The 21,525-nt window shown below is 46.3% G+C and overlaps 1 protein-coding gene across 2 annotated transcripts in view; it reads right to left on the reverse strand.

Moving 5' to 3' along the window:
- Window positions 1-7,859: 7,859 nt before the first annotated feature.
- Window positions 7,860-21,525, reverse strand: part of tns3.2 (tensin 3, tandem duplicate 2) — a 258,371-nt gene continuing 244,705 nt past the window's right edge. For both annotated transcript variants that reach the window (XM_084308688.1, XM_084308687.1), the window contains exons 26-27: window positions 11,211-11,240; window positions 7,860-9,964 (exon numbers count right to left, since the gene is read on the reverse strand). In XM_084308688.1, coding sequence (XP_084164814.1) covers window positions 9,823-9,964; window positions 11,211-11,240 — 172 coding nt within the window. In that variant the 3' untranslated portion in view covers window positions 7,860-9,822. The remainder of the gene's footprint in view (window positions 9,965-11,210; window positions 11,241-21,525) is intronic.

The following is a 21,525-nucleotide window of genomic DNA, read 5'->3' on the forward strand; positions in this document are numbered from 1 at the left end:
GTCATCTACTGCCCCCCAGTACCCCCCCCCACAACCACCCTTACCCTCCTCCACACACACGAACACACTCTCTCTCTCTCTCTCTACCACCCCTTATCCTCCTCCACACACACAATCTCTCTCTCTCTCTCTCTCTCTCTCTCTCTCTCTCTACCACCACCCTTACCCCCCTCCTCACACACACACTCTCTCTCTCTCTCTCTCTCTACCACCACCCCTATCCACACACACACTCTCTCTACCACCACCCCTACCCCCTCAGGTCCCCCTCTCCCCAAGCCAGGGAGGGGCTGCAGAGGCAGCTGTGGGCCTGTCAGACAGCGACGTGACCCCTGTCTCTCCCTGTCCCGGTCTGGTCCCAGTAGTCCCCCGTCTGGTCCCAGTAGTCCCCTGTCTCTGTCCCAGTAGTCCCCCGTCTCTGTCCCAGTAGTCCCTGTCTCTGTCCCAGTAGTCCCCTGTCTCTGTCCCACTAGTCCCCTGTCTCTGTCCCAGTAGTCCCCTGTCTCTGTCCCAGTAGTCCCCGTCTCTGTCCCAGTAGTCCCCTGTCTCTGTCCCAGTAGTCCCTGTCTCTGTCCCAGTAGTCCCCTGTCTCTGTCCCAGTAGTCCCCTGTCTCTGTCCCATAGTCCCCTGTCTCTGTCCCAGTAGCCCTGTCCCCTACTCTGTCCCACTAGTCCCCTGTCTCTGTCCCAGTAGTCCCCCGTCTCTGTCCCACTAGTCCCCCGTCTCTGTCCCAGTAGTCCCCTACTCTGTCCCAGTAGTCCCTGTCTCTGTCCCAGTAGTCCCCGTCTCTGTCCCAGTAGTCCCCCGTCTCTGTCCCAGTAGTCCCCCGTCTCTGTCCCAGTAGTCCCCTGTCTCTGTCCCAGTAGTCCCCTGTCTCTGTCCAGTAGTCCCCTGTCTCTGTCCCAGTAGTCCCCCGTCTCTGTCCCAGTAGTCCCTGTCTCTGTCCCAGTAGTCCCCGTCTGGTCCCAGTAGTCCCCCGTCTCTGTCCCAGTAGTCCCCCGTCTCTGTCCCAGTAGTCCCCCGTCTCTGTCCCAGTAGTCCCCCGTCTCTGTCCCAGTAGTCCCCTGTCTCTGTCCCAGTAGTCCCCGTCTCTGTCCCAGTAGTCCCCCGTCTCTGTCCCAGTAGTCCCCTGTCTCTGTCCCAGTAGTCCCCCTTCTCTGTCCCAGTAGTCCCCTGTCTCTGTCCCAGTAGTCCCCGTCTCTGTCCAGTAGTCCCCGTCTCTGTCCCAGTAGTCCCCCGTCTCTGTCCCAGTAGTCCCCGTCTCTGTCCCAGTAGTCCCTGTCTCTGTCCCAGTAGTCCCCTGTCTCTGTCCCAGTAGTCCCCTGTCTCTGTCCACTAGTCCCCCGTCTCTGTCCCAGTAGTCCCCTGTCTGTCCCAGTAGTCCCCTGTCTGTCCCAGTAGTCCCCTGTCTCTGTCCCAGTAGTCCCCCGTCTCTGTCCCAGTAGTCCCCCGTCTCTGTCCCAGTAGTCCCCTGTCTCTGTCCCAGTAGTCCCCTGACTCTGTCCCAGTAGTCCCCGTCTCTGTCCCAGTAGTCCCCCGTCTCTGTCCCAGTAGTCCCTGTCTCTGTCCCAGTAGTCCCCCGTCTCTGTCCCAGTAGTCCCCTGTCTCTGTCCCAGTAGTCCCCCGTCTCTGTCCCAGTAGTCCCCGTCTCTGTCCCAGTAGTCCCCTGTCTCTGTCCCAGTAGTCCCCCGTCTCTGTCCCAGTAGTCCCCTGTCTCTGTCCCAGTAGTCCCCCTCTGTCCTGTACAATAGTCCCTGTCTCTGTCCAGTAGTCCCCCGTCTCTGTCCCAGTAGTCCCTGTCTCTGTCCCAGAGTCGTCTCTCCAGTAGTCCCTGTCTCTGTCCCAGTAGTCCCCTGTCTCTGTCCCGTAGTCCCCCGTCTCTGTCCCAGTAGTCCCCCGTCTCTGTCCCAGTAGTCCCCCGTCTCTGTCCCAGTAGTCCCTGTCTCTGTCCCAGTAGTCCCTGTCTCTGTCCCAGTAGTCCCCCGTCTCTGTCCCAGTAGTCCCCGTCTCTGTCCCAGTAGTCCCCGTCTCTGTCCCAGTAGTCCCCTGTCTCTGTCCCAGTAGTCCCTGTCTCTGTCCCAGTAGTCCCTGTCTCTGTCCCAGTAGTCCCCCGTCTCTGTCCCAGTAGTCCCCGTCTCTGTCCCAGTAGTCCCCGTCTCTGTCCCAGTAGTCCCCTGTCTCTGTCCCAGTAGTCCCCGTCTCTGTCCCAGTAGTCCCCCGTCTCTGTCCCAGTAGTCCCCTGTCTCTGTCCCAGTAGTCCCCTGTCTCTGTCCCAGTAGTCCCCTGTCTCTGTCCCAGTAGTCCCCGTCTCTGTCCCAGTAGTCCCCTGTCTCTGTCCCAGTAGTCCCCCGTCTCTGTCCCAGTAGTCCCCTGTCTCTGTCCCAGTAGTCCCCCGTCTCTGTCCCAGTAGTCCCCTGTCTCTGTCCCAGTAGTCCCCTGTCTCTGTCCCAGTAGTCCCCTGTCTCTGTCCCAGTAGTCTCTGTCCCAGTAGTCCCTGTCTCTGTCCCAGTAGTCCCTGTCTCTGTCCCAGTAGTCCCCTGTCTCTGTCCCAGTAGTCCCCTGTCTCTGTCCCAGTAGTCCCCCGTCTCTGTCCCAGTAGTCCCCCGTCTCTGTCCCAGTAGTCTCTGTCCCAGTAGTCCCCTGTCTCTGTCCCAGTAGTCCCTGTCTCTGTCCCAGTAGTCCCCGTCTCTGTCCCAGTAGTCCCTGTCTCTGTCCCAGTAGTCCCCTGTCTCTGTCCCAGTAGTCCCTGTCTCTGTCCCAGTAGTCCCTGTCTCTGTCCCAGTAGTCCCCCTGTCTCTGTCCCAGTAGTCCCCGTCTCTGTCCCAGTAGTCTCTGTCCCAGTAGTCCCCTGTCTCTGTCCCAGTAGTCCCCTGTCTCTGTCCCAGTAGTCCCCTGTCTCTGTCCCAGTAGTCCCCCGTCTCTGTCCCAGTAGTCTCTGTCCCAGTAGTCCCTGTCTCTGTCCCAGTAGTCCCCTGTCTCTGTCCCAGTAGTCCCCGTCTCTGTCCCAGTAGTCCCTGTCTCTGTCCCAGTAGTCCCTGTCTCTGTCCCAGTAGTCCCCGTCTCTGTCCCAGTAGTCCCCTGTCTCTGTCCCGTCTGGTCCCAGTAGTCCCCTGTCTCTGTCCCAGTAGTCCCCTGTCTCTGTTCCCAGTAGTCCCGTCTCTGTCCCAGTAGTCCCCTGTCTCTGTCCCAGTAGTCCCCTGTCTCTGTCCCAGTAGTCCCCTCGTCTCTGTCCCAGTAGTCCCCTGTCTCTGTCCCAGTAGTCCCTGTCTCTGTCCCAGTAGTCCCCTGTCTCTGTCCCAGTAGTCCCCGTCTCTGTCCCAGTAGTCCCTGTCTCTGTCCCAGTAGTCTCTGTCCCAGTAGTCCCCTGTCTCTGTCCCAGTAGTCCCCTGTCTCTGTCCCAGTAGTCCCCTGTCTCTGTCCCAGTAGTCCCCTGTCTCTGTCCCAGTAGTCCCCCGTCTCTGTCCCAGTAGTCCCCGTCTCTGTCCCAGTAGTCCCTGTCTCTGTCCCAGTAGTCCCCCGTCTCTGTCCCAGTAGTCCCTGTCTCTGTCCCAGTAGTCCCCGTCTCTGTCCCAGTAGTCCCCTGTCTCTGTCCCAGTAGTCTCTGTCCCAGTAGTCCCCTGTCTCTGTCCCAGTAGTCCCCTGTCTCTGTCCCAGTAGTCCCCTGTCTCTGTCCAGTAGTCCCCCGTCTCTGTCCCAGTAGTCCCCTGTCTCTGTCCCAGTAGTCCCTGTCTCTGTCCCAGTAGTCCCCTGTCTCTGTCCCAGTAGTCCCCCGTCTCTGTCCCAGTAGTCCCCTGTCTCTGTCCCAGTAGTCCCCCGTCTCTGTCCCAGTCGTCCCGTCTCTGTCCCAGTAGTCCCCTGTCTCTGTCCCAGTAGTCCCCGTCTCTGTCCCAGTAGTCCCCTGTCTCTGTCCCAGTAGTCCCCCGTCTCTGTCCCAGTAGTCCCCTGTCTCTGTCCCAGTAGTCCCCTGTCTCTGTCCCAGTAGTCCCCTGTCTCTGTCCCAGTAGTCCCCCGTCTCTGTCCAGTAGTCCCCTGTCTCTGTCCCAGTAGTCTCTGTCCCAGTAGTCCCCTGTCTCTGTCCCAGTAGTCCCCTGTCTCTGTCCCAGTAGTCCCCTGTCTCTGTCCCAGTAGTCCCCCGTCTCTGTCCCAGTAGTCCCCCGTCTCTGTCCCAGTAGTCCCCCGTCTCTGTCCCAGTAGTCCCCTGGTCTGTCCCAGTAGTCCCCCGTCTCTGTCCCAGTAGTCCCCTGTCTCTGTCCCAGTAGTCCCCCGTCTCTGTCCCAGTAGTCCCCTGTCTCTGTCCCAGTAGTCCCCTGTCTCTGTCCCAGTAGTCCCCTGTCTCTGTCCCAGTAGTCCCCCGTCTCTGTCCCAGTAGTCCCCTGTCTCTGTCCCAGTAGTCTCTGTCCCAGTAGTCCCCTGTCTCTGTCCCAGTAGTCCCTGTCTCTGTCCCAGTAGTCCCCTGTCTCTGTCCCAGTAGTCCCCCGTCTCTGTCCCAGTAGTCCCCCGTCTCTGTCCCAGTAGTCCCCTGTCTCTGTCCCAGTAGTCCCCCGTCTCTGTCCCAGTAGTCCCCTGTCTCTGTCCCAGTAGTCCCTGGTCTGTCCCAGTAGTCCCCTGTCTCTGTCCCAGTAGTCCCCCGTCTCTGTCCCAGTAGTCCCCCGTCTCTGTCCCAGTAGTCCCCTGTCTCTGTCCCAGTAGTCCCCTGTCTCTGTCCCAGTAGTCCCCCGTCTCTGTCCCAGTAGTCCCCCGTCTCTGTCCCAGTAGTCCCCTGTCTCTGTCCCAGTAGTCCCCTGTCTCTGTCCCAGTAGTCCCGTCTCTGTCCCAGTAGTCCCCGTCTCTGTCCCAGTAGTCCCCTGTCTCTGTCCCAGTAGTCCCCTGTCTCTGTCCCAGTAGTCCCCTGTCTCTGTCCCAGTAGTCCCCTGTCTCTGTCCCAGTAGTCCCCGTCTCTGTCCCAGTAGTCCCCTGTCTCTGTCCCAGTAGTCCCCCGTCTCTGTCCCAGTAGTCCCCCGTCTCTGTCCCAGTAGTCCCCCGTCTCTGTCCCAGTAGTCCCCTGTCTCTGTCCCAGTAGTCCCCTGTCTCTGTCCCAGTAGTCCCCTGTCTCTGTCCCAGTAGTCCCCCGTCTCTGTCCCAGTAGTCCCTGTCTCTGTCCCAGTAGTCCCCGTCTCTGTCCCAGTAGTCCCCTGTCTCTGTCCCAGTAGTCCCCTGTCTCTGTCCCAGTAGTCCCCTGTCTCTGTCCCAGTACCCGTCTCTGTCCCAGTAGTCCCCTGTCTCTGTCCAGTAGTCCCCTGTCTCTGTCCCAGTAGTCCCCTGTCTCTGTCCCAGTAGTCCCCTGTCTCTGTCCCAGTAGTCCCCGTCTCTGTCCCAGTAGTCCCCCGTCTCTGTCCCAGTAGTCTCTGTCCCAGTAGTCCCCCGTCTCTGTCCCAGTAGTCCCCTGTCTCTGTCCCAGTAGTCCCCCGTCTCTGTCCCAGTAGTCCCCCGTCTCTGTCCCAGTAGTCCCTGTCTCTGTCCCAGTAGTCCCCTGTCTCTGTCCCAGTAGTCCCCCGTCTCTGTCCCAGTAGTCTCTGTCCCAGTAGTCCCCTGTCTCTGTCCAGTAGTCCCCTGTCTCTGTCCCAGTAGTCCCCTGTCTCTGTCCCAGTAGTCCCCCGTCTCTGTCCCAGTAGTCTCTGTCCCAGTAGTCCCCTGTCTCTGTCCCAGTAGTCCCTGTCTCTGTCCCAGTAGTCCCCGTCTCTGTCCCAGTAGTCCCCTGTCTCTGTCCCAGTAGTCCCCTGTCTCTGTCCCAGTAGTCCCCCGTCTCTGTCCCAGTAGTCCCCTGTCTCTGTCCCGTCTGGTCCCAGTAGTCCCCTGTCTCTGTCCCAGTAGTCCCTGTCTCTGTCCCAGTAGTCCCCTGTCTCTGTCCCCAGTAGTCCCCTGTCTCTGTCCCAGTAGTCCCCTGTCTCTGTCCCAGTAGTCCCTGTCTCTGTCCCAGTAGTCCCCTGTCTCTGTCCCCAGTAGTCCCCTGTCTCTGTCCCAGTAGTCCCTGTCTCTGTCCCAGTAGTCCCCTGTCTCTGTCCCAGTAGTCCCCCGTCTCTGTCCCAGTAGTCCCCTGTCTCTGTCCCATAGTCTCTGTCCCAGTAGTCCTGTCTCTGTCCCAGTAGTCCCCTGTCTCTGTCCCAGTAGTCCCCGTCTCTGTCCCAGTAGTCCCCTGTCTCTGTCCCAGTAGTCCCCTGTCTCTGCCCAGTAGTCCCCCGTCTCTGTCCCAGTAGTCCCCTGTCTCTGTCCCAGTAGTCCCCTGTCTCTGTCCCAGTAGTCCCCTGTCTGTCCCAGTAGTCCCCTGTCTCTGTCCCAGTAGTCCCCTGTCTCTGTCCCAGTAGTCCCCTGTCTCTGTCCCAGTAGTCCCCGTCTCTGTCCCAGTAGTCCCCGTCTCTGTCCCAGTAGTCCCCCGTCTCTGTCCCAGTAGTCCCCTGTCTCTGTCCCAGTAGTCTTGTCCCAGTAGTCCCCTGTCTCTGTCCCAGTAGTCCCCCGTCTCTGTCCCAGTAGTCCCTGTCTCTGTCCCAGTAGTCCCTGTCTCTGTCCCAGTAGTCCCCTGTCTCTGTCCCAGTAGTCCCCCGTCTCTGTCCCAGTAGTCCCCTGTCTCTGTCCCAGTAGTCCCCTGTCTCTGTCCCAGTAGTCTCTGTCCCAGTAGTCCCCTGTCTCTGTCCCAGAGTCCCCCGTCTCTGTCCCAGTAGTCCCCTGTCTCTGTCCCAGTAGTCCCCTGTCTCTGTCCCAGTAGTCTCTGTCCCCAGTAGTCCCCTGTCTCTGTCCCAGTAGTCCCCTGTCTCTGTCCCAGTAGTCCCCTGTCTGTCCCAGTAGTCCCCTGTCTCTGTCCCAGTAGTCCCCCGTCTCTGTCCCAGTAGTCCCCTGTCTCTGTCCCAGTAGTCCCCCGTCTCTGTCCCGTCTGGTCCCAGTAGTCCCCCGTCTCTGTCCCAGTAGTCCCCTGACTCTGTCCCGTCTGGTCCCAGTAGTCCCCTGGTAGTCCCCTGACTCTGTCCCGTCTGGTCCCAGTAGTCCCCTGACTCTGTCCCGTCTGGTCCCAGTAGTCCCCTGACTCTGTTCCGTCTGGTCCCAGTAGTCCCCTGACTCTGTCCCGTCTGGTCCCAGTAGTCCCCTGACTCTGTCCCGTCTGGTCCCAGTAGTCCCCCGGCTCTGAGGCTCTTCCCCCGGGGTCCTGAATAGAGCCTCATTCAAATGAGTATCAAATCATCGGGCTCCTAAAAAGACACAGGGAAGAGCCCGGGAGTAACACACACACTCTCTTAAAGGCACTGGCCTACGTGCTCTCAGGCACATACTGACACACACAAAGACACACACGTGCATACATACACACACATACACACATGTAAATACATACACACCAGTACACATACATATGGACACACACCAGGTTTGTTAGAAGAGAGCGATCCTGCCAGCGTGTGTGGACCTGTAGAGACTAATCTGCAGCTGTTTCTGGGTACGAAGCTGGAGCGATTATGAGAGAGAAAGAGATAGAGAGAGGGAACGGGAGAGAGAGAGAGAGAGAGAGAGAGAGAGAGAGAGAGAGAGATGATAGCTGTATCAGCTGAAAACGCTGATGCTGTTTTTGTCCTATAAGCTGGAAGTTGTTAAATACCCGGTGTCCCATATATTGTGGCACATATGTGGTAGTAAATACAAGCAAACAAACAATGATGCAATGGCATGACAAACTCTCTCACGCACACACGTACATACATGTACATGCACACATAAACGCAATGCATAGATGCATACAACTAATCCCTGCTTACAAGCAACAAGCCTTTGCACTATATAGTGATTCATTATCGCCATCTATTGGCCAAAAAGTTAACTGCACAAGGGCAAGGAATTTTATGAGAGTTGGTCTTTAATACGTTCCCAGAATTAGTGATACTGAAATAACTGTACAAAGTTAATTTACAAAATGTAATCATCTTACAGAGATGATAAAAGTACTGTTTTGGGTGGGGGAGGGGGGTGTGGGGGGGGGGGGGGGGGGGGGGGGGGGGGGGGGGAGCAAACATCATGAGGACCAGAACATTGTCTTCTAAATGGGAGGGGCAGGATTTTTATCACGAATGGTTACAAGTATCAGCGGATAGATGGTTTGATTTCTGATGAAGAGGACGAGGACGAAACCTTCACTTTAATGAAGAATAAAGACTTCAATTACAGTTGGTTAAAGGTGCTGTAAGTGGTATTTTAATTAAATTATTCCAAATAAGTGGTCTACATACATGTAAAAATAGCTCTACATTCTGACAGCCATCACTGATATAGTGTCTGGTCAGAAACCTGGGTCTCTCAGTCCCTCCACTCTGCAGTAAACACAATATACCCAGTGTATCCAATCAGGAGAGAGAACTCCACACTGCAAAAAAAATTTATAAATAAAAACGAATTCTAAGCAAATGTGTGCTTGAAACAAGTAAAATTATCTACCAGTGCAGATTTATTGAATAAAAAATATCTAGGGTTCCCTCTCCTGATTGGATAAAGTGGGAACGGGATACCAGGACATTTATTTTGTCTTTACTGCAGAGCAGAGGGACTGGGAGAGCCATGTTAATGACCAGACACTCTATATCAGTGATGGCTGTCGGAATGTAGTGCTATTTAACACTTATTTTAACCTAAAATAATGCCACTTACAGCACCTGACAGAGGAAAGGTCACGTGTCCCGTGAGGACGTGGTAGTAAAACACCTGCCAGTGAGTCTGACTTAGCATCACAACCCTCCAGCTATGGGAACGCATCACACACCTCCATCTCCCATCAGGTGACATAATAACGTCTCGCTTTACACCCCGATAACACCTGAAACCCTCGTATAGCTACAATAAGATCCCATTCCCTACAACAATATGTTGCAAGCTTTCTTGTCTTTGAGGTACACCTATTTTTTCCAAACACAACGTAGGGTATTTGTTAATATACAAAAATATATGACAAGCATATAAAAAAAAAAAAAAAAAATATGTATGCACATAGGCTATATAAAAAAATAATAATTTTGAGCAATATATAAACACGACAACACGATATATATATCCCATCTTTAGTACGAGGCGACCACATTCTTGGCTTTGTCGACAGTGCTAAAACCTTACTCGCGGCTCTCTTTCTTACTTTTTGGTTGGATCGTGTGGAGTTGACGTGTAAAGGCGACCGACAGAGCCTGCGGTTATTTAAAGACACGCATCTTTCATACGATAATAATACACAACTTTATATCCGCCGACTTCATATTCAGTAGGTTAAAGGGCTTAATCGAAAGTAGGCACGTTAATGTTTGCCAGCGTATACCGAGCGGTGACAGATATGGCACAGTGGAGAGAGAGTGACGTACAAACCCTAACTGTCAAGAGAAAGCACTCGTGATCAACGTTCACGTCGAAAATCTCCCTTTACAAAGTGACGAGGATTTTATGTACATTCGAAAAAAAACAAAAAGACTCCAGAGATTGAAACGTATAAGTAGGAGGAATGGTTGCAAGTTCTCCTGTTGCACTTTATGCACGGCAGCGAGAGGCAGCGGCTCCCTCCAGTGGCGGTAGCCTGTAAATGCAGCATATAGTCCACACAAAAGTCCACAATAGGCGTAATGCGCGATATATCAACAGGAACCAGATCATTGGAGTGGCTGGGGGTTATGTCTGTGGGTTCAGGTCCGCCTAGATGCTGATCTGGGGTCAGCTTTCCTTTGCAGGCTCCACACACACAAGACTCTCGATCAAAAGGGGGGCAGGGATGCTGATCCGTCGTCAGGGCGACCTCCTCCCGGAGTGGCGGCTTTAACCCTCCGGACGTCCTACTTCTTATGTGACCCGATCATGACCTTGGAGACGAAGTTGACGATGGCGCTGGCCGGCTGCTCGGGGTCGTGTTCTGCGAAGAGGTGGCAGACATTCTCCGTCCCGCTCTGAGACTTCCTGGCCACAAAGCCAAAGATCCTGCCGGCAAAAAAAACAACACAATTGGTCAGTTCAAAAGTGCTATAGATAAGTAATCATAAAGAAAAATAATAATCATCCACAGAGTTTTTTAGAAAGGTGCAGATCAAAAGTAACGGTGCGGAATTATAAAGTATTATAACCAGTGGTGCGTTGTTGATTTCATACCTGGTTGCACTGTGTTTTAATGACGCCACGTGCACGCGCGCTCCCGGGCGCGTGTGCGCACTCCCGCGCATGTGCATAAATGTTCCCTCGCGTGCGGACAGAATAAAAGACAGTGCCTAATTGCCTCTAGGAATGGAATGTAACACATTTCATTCACACGTTTTGTGTGAATGTGACTGAGGACGTATTTGAACACACCTGACGACCTGAGCTATTGTTATGCAAAGTAGCCAGGTGGGTACTTGGCGAGTTGGCGCATCAGTCGAGTGCAGCACATTCTTGTGTGCACGCACGTGCACATCCGTGCATTCGCGTGCGCATGCTCCTGCTCACAGACCTGGTTGAACGGCGTGCAACCCCGGCCCATGACCAACGCACCCCTGATTATAACCGATACAGGGCATACAGACCCTGCAGCTTTCTTTACACTGTTTATTTTCTCTCATATTAGTATATTCAGATAAAAAAAATTAGCTTATATTTATGTCTTTCCACTATTTGTTTATTGTTATTTGCACTTACAAACATACATACGGGGCGCGGCCCACGTCAACGCCCTATCTGCTCCAGGCTGCCCATGGGGGGAAGGACGACGGGATGGGTCAAGTGCAGAGACTCAATCGCATCGACGACCCAAGAAATTGCATGCGTGTGTGTGTGTGTGCCGCCCATCGCATGTGTGTGTCGTTTGCATGCCAAATAAAGACTTCCTAAGTCCTGCATTATTATTATTATTATTATTATTATTAATTATTATTATTATTATTATTATTATTATTATTATTATTATTATTATTATTATTATTATTATTATTATTATTATTATTATTATTATTATTATTATTATTATTATTATTATTATTATTATAGTGTGCCATCTAGTCACTTTCTTTAACAGGGGACATCTATAAACATAGAAAGGAACAATACTATTTAAGGGGGGGGGGACACAATTAGAATCTACTTGAAGGAGAATGTAATGTACATAAAGATGATCTCTTGGAGAGAGAGAGAGAGAGAGAGAGAGAGAGAGAGAGAGAGAGAGAGAGAGAGAGAGGGGGATGAGGATTTGACTTACTTTGCAGTGGTACCGCCGTCCCTCGTCCATCTGTAACGAGACAGGATGACATTATGAAATCATCCAGAACAATGGGAAGACATCCTGTTCGACGATACACTCAATGATAAACAAAATACTTTTGAGAGAAACAACCTTTATTGACTCAGCGATGTGGTTATTAGACTATAGAGCTAAGAGTGTAGTGCGTATACTGAGTGTAGAGCAGACTGTAGAGTGTAGACTATAGAGAGTAGACCATAGAGTGTAGACTGTAGAGTGTAGACTATAGAGAGTAGACCATAGAGTGTAGACTGTAGAGAGTAGACTGTAGAGTGTAGACTGTAGAGAGTAGACTGTAGAGTGTAGACTGTAGAGAGTAGACTATAGAGTGTAGACTATAGAGTGTAGACTATAGAGTGTAGACTATAGAGTGTAGACTATAGAGAGTAGACTATAGAGAGTAGACTATAAGGTGTAGACTATAGAGTGTAGACTATAGAGAGTAGACTATAGAGTGTAGACTGTAGAGAGTAGACTGTAGAGTGTAGACTGTAGAGAATAGACTGTAGAGTGTAGACTGTAGAGAGTAGACTATAGAGTGTAGACTATAGAGTGTAGACTATAGAGTGTAGACTATAGAGAGTAGACTATAGAGAGTAGACTATAGAGTGTAGACTATAGAGTGTAGACTATAGAGTGTAGACTATAGAGTGTAGACTGTAGAGAGTAGACTATAGAGAGTAGACTGTAGAGTGTAGACTATAGAGAGTAGACTATAGAGTGTAGACTATAGAGTGTAGACTGTAGAGTGTAGACTATAGAGAGTAGACCATAGAGTGTAGACTATAGAGAGTAGACTATAGAGAGTAGACTATAGAGTGTAGACTATAGAGTGTAGACTATAGAGTGTAGACTATAGAGTGTAGACTATAGAGTGTAGACTGTAGACTGTAGAGTGTAGACTGTAGAGAGTAGACTGTAGAGTGTAGACTATAGAGTGTAGACTATAGAGAGTAGACTATAGAATGTAGACTGTAGAGTGTAGACTATAGACTATAGAGTGTAGACTATAGAGAGTAGACTGTAGAGAGTAGACTATAGAGAGTAGACTGTCGAGTGTAGACTATAGAGTGTAGACTATAGAGTGTAGACTGTAGAGTGTAGACTATAGAGTGTAGACTGTAGAGTGTAGACTGTAGAGTGTAGACTGTAGAGTGTAGACTATAGAGTGTAGACTGTAGAGTGTAGACTGTAGAGAGTAGACTGTAGAGTGTAGACTGTAGAGAGTAGACTATAGAGTGTAGACTATAGAGTGTAGACTATAGAGTGTAGACTATAGAGTGTAGACTATAGAGAGTAGACTATAGAGAGTAGACTATAAGGTGTAGACTATAGAGTGTAGACTATAGAGAGTAGACTATAGAGTGTAGACTGTAGAGAGTAGACTGTAGAGTGTAGACTGTAGAGAATAGACTGTAGAGTGTAGACTGTAGAGAGTAGACTATAGAGTGTAGACTATAGAGTGTAGACTATAGAGTGTAGACTATAGAGAGTAGACTATAGAGAGTAGACTATAGAGTGTAGACTATAGAGTGTAGACTATAGAGTGTAGACTATAGAGTGTAGACTGTAGAGAGTAGACTATAGAGAGTAGACTGTAGAGTGTAGACTATAGAGAGTAGACTATAGAGTGTAGACTATAGAGTGTAGACTGTAGAGTGTAGACTATAGAGAGTAGACCATAGAGTGTAGACTATAGAGAGTAGACTATAGAGAGTAGACTATAGAGTGTAGACTATAGAGTGTAGACTATAGAGTGTAGACTATAGAGTGTAGACTATAGAGTGTAGACTGTAGACTGTAGAGTGTAGACTGTAGAGAGTAGACTGTAGAGTGTAGACTATAGAGTGTAGACTATAGAGAGTAGACTATAGAATGTAGACTGTAGAGTGTAGACTATAGACTATAGAGTGTAGACTATAGAGAGTAGACTGTAGAGAGTAGACTATAGAGAGTAGACTGTCGAGTGTAGACTATAGAGTGTAGACTATAGAGTGTAGACTGTAGAGTGTAGACTATAGAGTGTAGACTGTAGAGTGTAGACTGTAGAGTGTAGACTGTAGAGTGTAGACTATAGAGTGTAGACTATAGAGAGTAGACTATAGAGTGTAGACTATAGAGAGTAGACTGTAGAGTGTAGACTATAGAGTGTAGACTATAGAGTGTAGACTATAGAGAGTAGACTATAGAGAGTAGACTATAGAGTGTAGACTATAGAGAGTAGACTATAGAGTGTAGACTATAGAGAGTAGACTATAGAGTGTAGACTATAGAGAGTAGACTGTAGAGTGTAGACTATAGAGTGTAGACTGTAGAGAGTAGACTGTAGAGTGTAGACTATAGAGAGTAGACTATAGAGTGTAGACTATAGAGTGTAGACTATAGAGTGTAGACTATAGAGTGTAGACTGTAGACTGTAGAGTGTAGACTGTAGAGAGTAGACTGTAGAGTGTAGACTATAGAGTGTAGACTATAGAGAGTAGACTATAGAATGTAGACTGTAGAGTGTAGACTATAGACTATAGAGTGTAGACTATAGAGAGTAGACTGTAGAGAGTAGACTATAGAGAGTAGACTGTCGAGTGTAGACTATAGAGTGTAGACTATAGAGAGTAGACTATAGAGTGTAGACTATAGAGAGTAGACTATAGAGAGTAGACTGTAGAGTGTAGACTATAGAGTGTAGACTGTAGAGTGTAGACTATAGAGTGTAGACTATAGAGAGTAGACTGTAGAGTGTAGACTATAGAGTGTAGACTGTAGAGAGTAGACTATAGAGTGTAGACTGTAGAGTGTAGACTATAGAGTGTAGACTATAGAGTGTAGACTGTAGAGAGTAGACTATAGAGTGTAGACTATAGAGTGTAGACTGTAGAGTGTAGACTATAGAGTGTAGACTATAGAGAGTAGACTATAGAGAGTAGACTATAGAGAGTAGACTGTAGAGTGTAGACTATAGAGTGTAGACTGTAGAGAGTAGACTATAGAGTGTAGACTATAGAGTGTAGACTGTAGAGAGTAGACTATAGAGTGTAGACTATAGAGAGTAGACTATAGAGTGTAGACTATAGAGTGTAGACTATAGAGTGTAGACTATAGAGTGTAGAGTGTAGACTATAGAGTGTAGACTATAGAGTGTAGAGTGTAGACTATAGAGTGTAGACTGTAGAGTGTAGAGCGTAGACTGTAGAGAGTAGACTGTAGAGAGTAGACTATAGAGTGTAGACTATAGAGTGTAGACTATAGAGTGTAGACTGTAGACTATAGAGTGTAGACTATAGAGAGTAGACTGTAGAGTGTAGACTATAGAATGTAGACTATAGAGAGTAGACTATAGAGAGTAGACTATAGAGTGTAGACTATAGAGTGTAGACTGTAGAGTGTAGACTATAGAGAGTAGACTATAGAGTGTAGACTATAGAGAGTAGACTATAGAGAGTAGACTGTAGAGTGTAGACTATAGAGTGTAGACTATAGAGTGTAGACTATAGAGAGTAGACTGTAGAGTGTAGACTGTAGAGAGTAGACTATAGAGTGTAGACTATAGAGTGTAGACTATAGAGTGTAGACTGTAGAGAGTAGACTATAGAGTGTAGACTATAGAGTGTAGACTGTAGAGAGTAGACTATAGAGTGTAGACTATAGAGTGTAGACTATAGAGAGTAGACTGTAGAGTGTAGACTATAGAGTGTAGACTGTAGAGTGTAGACTGTAGAGTGTAGACTATAGAGTGTAGACTGTAGAGTGTAGACTATAGAGAGTAGACCATAGAGTGTAGACTATAGAGAGTAGACTATAGAGAGTAGACTATAGAGTGTAGACTATAGAGTGTAGACTATAGAGTGTAGACTATAGAGTGTAGACTATAGAGTGTAGACTGTAGACTGTAGAGTGTAGACTGTAGAGAGTAGACTGTAGAGTGTAGACTATAGAGTGTAGACTATAGAGAGTAGACTATAGAATGTAGACTGTAGAGTGTAGACTATAGACTATAGAGTGTAGACTATAGAGAGTAGACTGTAGAGAGTAGACTATAGAGAGTAGACTGTCGAGTGTAGACTATAGAGTGTAGACTATAGAGTGTAGACTCTAGAGTGTAGACTATAGAGTGTAGACTGTAGAGTGTAGACTGTAGAGTGTAGACTGTAGAGTGTAGACTATAGAGTGTAGACTATAGAGAGTAGACTATAGAGTGTAGACTATAGAGAGTAGACTGTAGAGTGTAGACTATAGAGTGTAGACTATAGAGTGTAGACTATAGAGAGTAGACTATAGAGAGTAGACTATAGAGTGTAGACTATAGAGAGTAGACTATAGAGTGTAGACTATAGAGAGTAGACTATAGAGTGTAGACTATAGAGAGTAGACTGTAGAGTGTAGACTATAGAGTGTAGACTATAGAGTGTAGACTATAGAGAGTAGACTGTAGAGTGTAGACTATAGAGTGTAGACTATAGAGAGTAGACTATAGAGTGTAGACTATAGAGTGTAGACTATAGAGTGTAGACTGTAGAGAGTAGACTGTAGAGTGTAGACTATAGAGAGTAGACTATAGAGAGTAGACTGTAGAGTGTAGACTGTAGAGAGTAGACTATAGAGTGTAGACTATAGAGTGTAGACTATAGAGTGTAGACTATAGAGTGTAGACTGTAGAGTGTAGACTATAGAGAGTAGACTATAGAGTGTAGACTATAGAGAGTAGACTATAGAGTGTAGACTATAGAGTGTAGACTACAGATAGTAGACTATAGAGTGTAGACTATAGAGTGTAGACTATAGAGTGTAGACTATAGAGTGTAGACTATAGAGAGTAGACTATAGAGTGTAGACTATAGAGTGTAGACTGTATAGTGTAGACTATAGAGAGTAGACTGTAGAGAGTAGACTATAGAGAGTAGACTATAGAGTGTAGACTATAGAGTGTAGACTATAGAGAGTAGACTATAGAGAGTAGACTATAGAGAGTAGACTATAGAGTGTAGACTGTAGAGAGTAGACTATAGAGTGTAGACTATAGAGTGTAGACTATAGAGAGTAGACTGTAGAGAGTAGACTATAGAGTGTAGACTATAGAGTGTAGACTATAGAGAGTAGACTGTAGAGAGTAGACTATAGAGAGTAGACTATAGAGAGTAGACTATAGAGAGTAGACTATAGAGTGTAGACTATAGAGTGTAGACTATAGAGTGTAGACTGTAGAGTGTAGACTGTAGAGTGTAGACTATAGAGAGTAGACTGTAGAGTGTAGACTATAGAGTGTAGACTATAGAGTGTAGACTGTAGAGTGTAGACTATAGAGTGTAGACTGTAGAGTGTAGACTGTAGAGTGTAGACTGTAGAGTGTAGACTATAGAGTGTAGACTGTAGAGTGTAGACTATAGAGTGTAGACTATAGAGTGTAGACTATAGAGAGTAGACTGTAGAGTGTAGACTGTAGAGAGTAGACTATAGAGTGTAGACTATAGAGTGTAGACTATAGAGTGTAGACTGTAGAGAGTAGACTATAGAGTGTAGACTAAAGAGTGTAGACTGTAGAGAGTAGACTATAGAGTGTAGACTATAGAGTGTAGACTATAGAGAGTAGACTATAGAGTGTAGACTATAGAGTGTAGACTGTAGAGAGTAGACTATAGAGTGTAGACTATAGAGTGTAGACTATAGAGAGTAGACTATAGAGTGTAGACTATAGAGTGTAGACTGTAGAGTGTAGACTATAGAGTGTAGACTGTAGAGTGTAGACTATAGAGTGTAGACTATAGAGAGTAGACTATAGAGTGTAGACTGTAGAGTGTAGACTATAGAGTGTAGACTATAGAATGTATACTATAGAGTGTAGACTATAGAGTGTAGACTATAGAGTGTAGACTATAGAGTGTAGACTATAGAGTGTAGACTGTAGAGTGTAGACTATAGAGTGTAGACTATAGAGAGTAGACTGTAGAGTGTAGACTATAGAGAGTAGACTATAGAGAGTAGACTATAGAGTGTAGACTATAGAGTGTAGACTGTAGAGTGTAGACTATAGAGAGTAGACTATAGAGTGTAGACTATAGAGAGTAGACTATAGAGAGTAGACTATAGAGTGTAGACTATAGAGTGTAGACTGTAGAGTGTAGACTATAGAGAGTAGACTATAGAGTGTAGACTATAGAGAGTAGACTATAGAGAGTAGACTGTAGAGTGTAGACTATAGAGTGTAGACTGTAGAGTGTAGACTATAGAGTGTAGACTATAGAGAGTAGACTGTAGAGTGTAGACTATAGAGTGTAGACTGTAGAGAGTAGACTATAGAGTGTAGACTGTAGAGTGTAGACTATAGAGTGTAGACTATAGAGTGTAGACTGTAGAGAGTAGACTATAGAGTGTAGACTATAGAGTGTAGACTGTAGAGTGTAGACTATAGAGTGTAGACTATAGAGAGTAGACTATAGAGAGTAGACTATAGAGAGTAGACTGTAGAGTGTAGACTATAGAGTGTAGACTGTAGAGAGTAGACTATAGAGTGTAGACTATAGAGTGTAGACTGTAGAGAGTAGACTATAGAGTGTAGACTATAGAGAGTAGACTATAGAGTGTAGACTATAGAGTGTAGACTATAGAGTGTAGACTATAGAGTGTAGAGTGTAGACTATAGAGTGTAGACTATAGAGTGTAGAGTGTAGACTATAGAGTGTAGACTGTAGAGTGTAGAGCGTAGACTGTAGAGAGTAGACTGTAGAGAGTAGACTATAGAGTGTAGACTATAGAGTGTAGACTATAGAGTGTAGACTGTAGACTATAGAGTGTAGACTATAGAGTGTAGACTATAGAGTGTAGACTATAGAGAGTAGACTGTAGAGTGTAGACTATAGAGTGTAGACTATAGAGTGTAGACTGTAGAGTGTAGACTATAGAGTGTAGACTGTAGAGTGTAGACTGTAGAGTGTAGACTGTAGAGTGTAGACTATAGAGTGTAGACTGTAGAGTGTAGACTATAGAGTGTAGACTATAGAGTGTAGACTATAGAGAGTAGACTGTAGAGTGTAGACTGTAGAGAGTAGACTATAGAGTGTAGACTATAGAGTGTAGACTATAGAGTGTAGACTGTAGAGAGTAGACTATAGAGTGTAGACTAAAGAGTGTAGACTGTAGAGAGTAGACTATAGAGTGTAGACTATAGAGTGTAGACTATAGAGTGTAGACTATAGAGAGTAGACTATAGAGTGTAGACTATAGAGTGTAGACTGTAGAGAGTAGACTATAGAGTGTAGACTATAGAGTGTAGACTATAGAGAGTAGACTATAGAGTGTAGACTATAGAGTGTAGACTGTAGAGTGTAGACTATAGAGTGTAGACTGTAGAGTGTAGACTATAGAGTGTAGACTATAGAGAGTAGACTATAGAGTGTAGACTGTAGAGTGTAGACTATAGAGTGTAGACTATAGAATGTATACTATAGAGTGTAGACTATAGAGTGTAGACTATAGAGTGTAGACTATAGAGTGTAGACTATAGAGTGTAGACTGTAGAGTGTAGACTATAGAGTGTAGACTATAGAGAGTAGACTGTAGAGTGTAGACTATAGAGAGTAGACTATAGAGAGTAGACTATAGAGTGTAGACTATAGAGTGTAGACTGTAGAGTGTAGACTATAGAGAGTAGACTATAGAGTGTAGACTATAGAGAGTAGACTATAGAGAGTAGACTATAGAGTGTAGACTATAGAGTGTAGACTGTAGAGTGTAGACTATAGAGAGTAGACTATAGAGTGTAGACTATAGAGAGTAGACTATAGAGAGTAGACTGTAGAGTGTAGACTATAGAGTGTAGACTGTAGAGTGTAGACTATAGAGTGTAGACTATAGAGAGTAGACTGTAGAGTGTAGACTATAGAGTGTAGACTGTAGAGAGTAGACTATAGAGTGTAGACTGTAGAGTGTAGACTATAGAGTGTAGACTATAGAGTGTAGACTGTAGAGAGTAGACTATAGAGTGTAGACTATAGAGTGTAGACTGTAGAGTGTAGACTATAGAGTGTAGACTATAGAGAGTAGACTATAGAGAGTAGACTATAGAGAGTAGACTGTAGAGTGTAGACTATAGAGTGTAGACTGTAGAGAGTAGACTATAGAGTGTAGACTATAGAGTGTAGACTGTAGAGAGTAGACTATAGAGTGTAGACTATAGAGAGTAGACTATAGAGTGTAGACTATAGAGTGTAGACTATAGAGTGTAGACTATAGAGTGTAGAGTGTAGACTATAGAGTGTAGACTATAGAGTGTAGAGTGTAGACTATAGAGTGTAGACTGTAGAGTGTAGAGCGTAGACTGTAGAGAGTAGACTGTAGAGAGTAGACTATAGAGTGTAGACTATAGAGTGTAGACTATAGAGTGTAGACTGTAGACTATAGAGTGTAGACTATAGAGAGTAGACTGTAGAGTGTAGACTATAGAATGTAGACTATAGAGAGTAGACTATAGAGAGTAGACTATAGAGTGTAGACTATAGAGTGTAGACTGTAGAGTGTAGACTATAGAGAGTAGACTATAGAGTGTAGACTATAGAGAGTAGACTATAGAGAGTAGACTGTAGAGTGTAGACTATAGAGTGTAGACTATAGAGTGTAGACTATAGAGAGTAGACTGTAGAGTGTAGACTGTAGAGAGTAGACTATAGAGTGTAGACTATAGAGTGTAGACTATAGAGTGTAGACTGTAGAGAGTAGACTATAGAGTGTAGACTATAGAGTGTAGACTGTAGAGAGTAGACTATAGAGTGTAGACTATAGAGTGTAGACTATAGAGAGTAGACTGTAGAGTGTAGACTATAGAGTGTAGACTGTAGAGTGTAGACTATAGAGTGTAGACTATAGAGAGTAGACTGTAGAGTGTAGACTATAGAGTGTAGACTGTAGAGAGTAGACTATAGAGTGTAGACTGTAGAGTGTAGACTATAGAGTGTAGACTATAGAGTGTAGACTGTAGAGAGTAGACTATAGAGTGTAGACTATAGAGTGTAGACTGTAGAGTGTAGACTATAGAGTGTAGACTATAGAGAGTAGACTATAGAGAGTAGACTATAGAGAGTAGACTGTAGAGTGTAGACTATAGAGTGTAGACTGTAGAGAGTAGACTATAGAGTGTAGACTATAGAGTGTAGACTGTAGAGAGTAGACTATAGAGTGTAGACTATAGAGAGTAGACTATAGAGTGTAGACTATAGAGTGTAGACTATAGAGTGTAGACTATAGAGTGTAGAGTGTAGACTATAGAGTGTAGACTATAGAGTGTAGAGTGTAGACTATAGAGTGTAGACTGTAGAGTGTAGAGCGTAGACTGTAGAGAGTAGACTGTAGAGAGTAGACTATAGAGTGTAGACTATAGAGTGTAGACTATAGAGTGTAGACTGTAGACTATAGAGTGTAGACTATAGAGAGTAGACTGTAGAGTGTAGACTATAGAATGTAGACTGTAGAGAGTAGACTATAGAATGTAGACTGTAGAGTGTAGACTATAGAGTGTAGACTATAGAGTGTAGACTGTAGAGAGTAGACTATAGAGTGTAGACTATAGAGTGTAGACTGTAGAGTGTAGACTATAGAGTGTAGACTATAGTGTGTAGACTGTAGAGTGTAGACTATAGAGAGTAGACTGTAGAGTGTAGACTGTAGAGAGTAGACTGTAGAGAGTAGACTATAGAGAGTAGACTGTAGAGAGTAGACTGTAGAGTGTAGACTGTAGAGAGTAGACTATAGAGAGTAGACTATAGAGTGTAGACTATAGAGAGTAGACTATAGAGTGTAGACTGTAGAGTGTAGACTATAGAGTGTAGACTATAGAGTGTAGACTGTGGAGTGTAGACTATAGAGAGTAGACTGTAGAGTGTAGACTATAGAGTGTAGACTGTAGAGTGTAGACTATAGAGTGTAGACTATAGAGAGTAGACTATAGAGAGTAGACTATAGAGTGTAGACTATAGAGAGTAGACTGTAGAGTGTAGACTATAGAGTGTAGACTATAGAGAGTAGACTGTGGAGTGTAGACTATAGAGTGTAGACTATAGAGAGTAGACTGTAGAGTGTAGACTATAGAGTGTAGACTGTAGAGTGTAGACTATAGAGTTTAGACTGTAGAGTGTAGACTATAGAGTGTAGACTGTGGAGTGTAGACTATAGAGTGTAGACTATAGAGAGTAGACTGTAGAGTGTAGACTATAGAGTGTAGACTGTGGAGTGTAGACTATAGAGTGTAGACTGTGGAGTGTAGACTATAGAGTGTAGACTATAGAGTGTA

The sequence above is a fragment of the Notolepis coatsorum genome (assembly GCF_963971535.1).
Source record: "Notolepis coatsorum genome assembly, chromosome: 2".
NCBI lineage: Eukaryota > Metazoa > Chordata > Actinopteri > Aulopiformes > Paralepididae > Notolepis > Notolepis coatsorum.